At 38.1% G+C, this 3820-nt stretch overlaps 1 protein-coding gene across 1 annotated transcript; it reads right to left on the reverse strand.

Annotated features, from left to right (window-relative positions):
* Nucleotides 1–1563: 1563 nt before the first annotated feature.
* On the reverse strand, nt 1564–2796 carry LOC134853657 (salivary glue protein Sgs-3-like). Its single transcript, XM_063869664.1, has 2 exons — nt 2577–2796; nt 1564–1805 (listed from the first exon to the last, which is right to left on the reverse strand). Exons 1-2 carry the CDS (start codon nt 2794–2796, stop codon nt 1564–1566), a joined length of 462 nt encoding a protein of 153 aa, XP_063725734.1.
* Nucleotides 2797–3820: the final 1024 nt, after the last annotated feature.

Here is a 3820-nt window from a genome sequence, read left to right on the forward strand (position 1 = left end):
GAACCCATTCTTGAAAAAAAGACAGGGTCGCGGTTGAAAATGTTCAGCGAAGGACAACCAGATTAACCCCAAGCTTTTGCAAATGAAAGATTGAATATGCTATGAAAGATTGAAAATTTTGAAGCTTCCTCCCGTGGAGTACAAAAAAAAACAAGGGCGTATGATAGAAATGTACAAAATTTTAAACTGTGTTTATGATGTAGGAGCAACTGATGAATATTTACAATAAACGAAAGAAATTCTCGTGGAAATCTGTGTAAAATGATAACAAGAAAGTCACGAACTTGTTTACGAAGTAGCTTCTTCACTATAGCAGCCAAAAACGACTAAACCTCACTACCAGAGTTTGTTATTCCCAGCGTTCACATCAACTTGTTCAAATCGAGCCTGGATTAACACTGGGAAAACGACGAGTAAGATACATACTTTTTCGAATGGCGGATGGTACGTCCACAATTAGGAGCAGATTGCTCTGTGTACCTGTGTTATTTTGAGTATTTACCGATCGTTTAATCAACCATCCGTATATGTCAGAGGAGTAGATTTGTTTTGTTAAAATTTGATCTAGCTTGGGTTTTGGAAGTTGAATATGTCCTTGATAATGCCGGTAAGATTCAAATGTTTCGCGGTCTTCGGTTGTATCATTTTGTTGGTATCAGAAATTCAGTTTTGCTGCAGTAGTCGTGGGCACTGATAGTTGATGGAAGTACGCTCTGATGAAGTACTAAAGAGGTAACACCTTGATGAAGGGGAATTTCATGATTGATGCAGTGATTGACCTGTCTGATGTAGTAAGAATCTGCAGTAGATCCCAAAACTGAAGGTAGGGCTTCGGTTGTCTTTTCTGTGTCTTCAGTTTGCCTCATCTTGGGGTCTGATTTGAATTATTCTGGCGCTGTTGACTTCGTTTTTTTTTTAAAGTTTTAGGTCCCTTTGAAATGCTCATTTCTAAGTCTTAATTGTTCGTTATTGTTTTGATGAAGTCAAATTATTAGTAATGAAGTTCCAACAAATCATGACTGTCTTTTTACCGCCTTTTCCTGATATGATTCTTAAGGGACAATCATATTACGAATAGTTATGTGTGCTGGCCTTTTTTATGACAATTGGGCAGTGTGAACAAAATTAACAGTTTTATAATTCGCTTTTACTGTATCCAAATCTAGTCTGCTATCGAGCGTCTCAAAACAATCTGGCTGATTACTGAAGTTTTTTTGAGAATTTCTGATATATTTTCTTTAAAAATGCGTGGTTTCATTGGTTAGTTAGTTGACAAAATTGCTAGTAGAAAATTTTAAGCGTCCTTAAATATCCAGCCTTTCAACATCGCGTTATGTTTTCCATACAGACAAATTAAGAATCAGAGAAAATAGCATATGTTGTCAGCAAATCCTCTGCAGCATGCTCATAATTTAAGCAAAGGCCAAAAATCCAGATGCCTCTAGGCTGGAAACAAAATGTTAATGAAAATAAGGTGTTTCTGAAATGAAGTTTTTACATTGTTTCAACGGTCATTCTGTCAGTTCAGTTTTTTAATCCAAAGAAGAGTCACGACGGCATTGTTTAATGGTAGTTGATCATGTTTGCAGCCAGCAGGTATCCTCCGACCGCTGCAGCGCAGATAGTTCCGACAGCTGGTGTGGTCATTTGGGTCTTGCCCGTGGTGGTGGGTTCTTCGGTTTCGTTGTCAGCGGTTGTTTCTTTTTCATCTTCCCCGGAAGCCTTCGTTGTCGTCGTCGTCGGCTTGGTAGGTGCAGGAGTAGTGGGATTAGCAGCGGCAGTGGTTCCGTTATCGTTAGTTCCCCCTAACGTTTATAGTGCATTTCAGATATGGTATATTTACAGTTTAAAGGGGTTCTTTTTCCCTAAGCCCCCCCCCACACCTGTAAAATTTTTGAAGTATACAGGTAAGGTGGTACAAGTAAAAGGGGTGAAGGGAAAAGAGCCGCCTTTAAGAGATATCATTTCAGATCGATCATGTTGAGAAATTTATCAACTATTTTTCGGAGAAAATATCAACGAGTACCCTCAAGAAAAAAAAGTAGACGTTTTTCAGGATAGAAGACAATAAAAACAGACTACTCTTAGTTTTCTGAAATTTAGTTTGAGCCGGCCAAGTCATCTCTAAGCAAATTTTTCTCATCCTATATATTTCTTATTTCTAGCAAAAAAAGATAGCATTTGAGCGTCCAAATTTTCCTCGAACCAAACATACTAGTGATACAAATATGGATATCGCTAAAAACTGCATGTCACAAAACTTATAACACTGTAACAGGAAAAGCAATTTCCAAAACCAGCGCTAAAACGTTTCACATTTGAGCTGAGCATATTTTAAAATATTGACCAGATGTTTGGACAAGTTTTGGGTGTACACAATTTTCTGCGAGTTTCACAAACCGAAAATCATCTTTTACTAATGCTATTTCAACAACCACTTCAGAGTGTACAATACGTTAATTTTTTTAACATTATATTTTTTCTTGATTATGACTTCAAACGAATTCAAAAAGAAAATAATATTTTACTAAGATTTCACAATTTTACGGAACTGAAAAAGAAAGCCTTTTTTGTACCTGGTGTAGTAATAGCGCCTGTCCCTGATCCAGTAGGAGCTACTTTCGTGGTAGGAGAATCTGTCGTAGGAGCATCACCAGAACCACCAGCAGTTGTGGGCGCCGCAACTGTAGGGGCAGTTGTGGGTTCACTACCTGCAGCAGTAGATGTAGCCACACCTGTACCGTGAACTTGAGATATTTGAAGGCAAATCAGAATTAGGGCGAGAATTGACCACATTGTTTTCGAGAAGTTCATGACAATTTCTCCCACTTTCGACCGACTTACTCTTGAATGATTAAAAATTGTGAATGAAAAATGACTTTCGCGGCAGAAATCAAAGAGTCAGATGTGAATTCCCGCGCTGATAGGTTAAAACATGATCTCATTATGGAAAATGATAATCCACTAATCAAATGCAAATGTCTTCGCAATTCTTCGAAAATAATGAAAGCAAGCCACTTTGGCTCTTTTCCAAACCCCCCCCCCCCCCCCCCACCTCACACGAGCATCAATTTTATGGTCTAAGGAATGGTTTAACAAGGTGATTATGAAGACCAAATATGTTTGCAATGGCCTATAATTAGTCTGCATGTCAATTAGGAAAAAGGGCCGGGGGCGGTTTCAACAAAAAAAAAACAGACAAAAAAGGCGTTTTTAGGCACTTTTTGGAAAACTTTTGCAAAAAAAAACAGCGTTTTTTGGTGCGCTGTCCCTCTCAAAATATATATTTTTTGGCGCCCATGGCGCTTTTAGAAAAATTCTAGAATCAAACAGCCAATAGTTCACAAAATCACAAAATAGTACAGAAGGGGACACCTTTGGGTCGGCAGGGGTCGAATCCCTGCGGGGGGATTCCCCTAAATCAAGATTCCCTTAAAACAACTGTAAATAAAATAAAATATTTAAAGGTGGGGGAAAAAGTGGAATAGAGCCTTTTTGCATAAAACTTTTCGGCTCTTTTCCAGTTTCCCATCCTCTCGTAAAATTTCAAAAAAAAGCTGTTCACATGGCATTTTGCATGTAAGATAACTTGTGAAAATTTGTTCGCCTGTTCACACCGAGTTTTTTTTGGTGTTATCTTTGCAATTTGAGGGATTTTTTGTTCTGATAAGGGGTATCCAGTTTTTATCGTGGATATCGTAAGTTAAGCTTCCATGGGCACCGTGATAAAAAACAATTTTTCATCCAATTGCATATGGCTTCGATGTTGTTTGAGTTGTACCCTAGAAATCGTTCGTTCAGACAATTACTACTGAAACTG

The sequence above is a fragment of the Symsagittifera roscoffensis genome, chromosome 8 (genome assembly GCF_963678635.1).
Source record: "Symsagittifera roscoffensis chromosome 8, txSymRosc1.1, whole genome shotgun sequence".
Taxonomy (NCBI): domain Eukaryota; kingdom Metazoa; phylum Xenacoelomorpha; order Acoela; family Convolutidae; genus Symsagittifera; species Symsagittifera roscoffensis.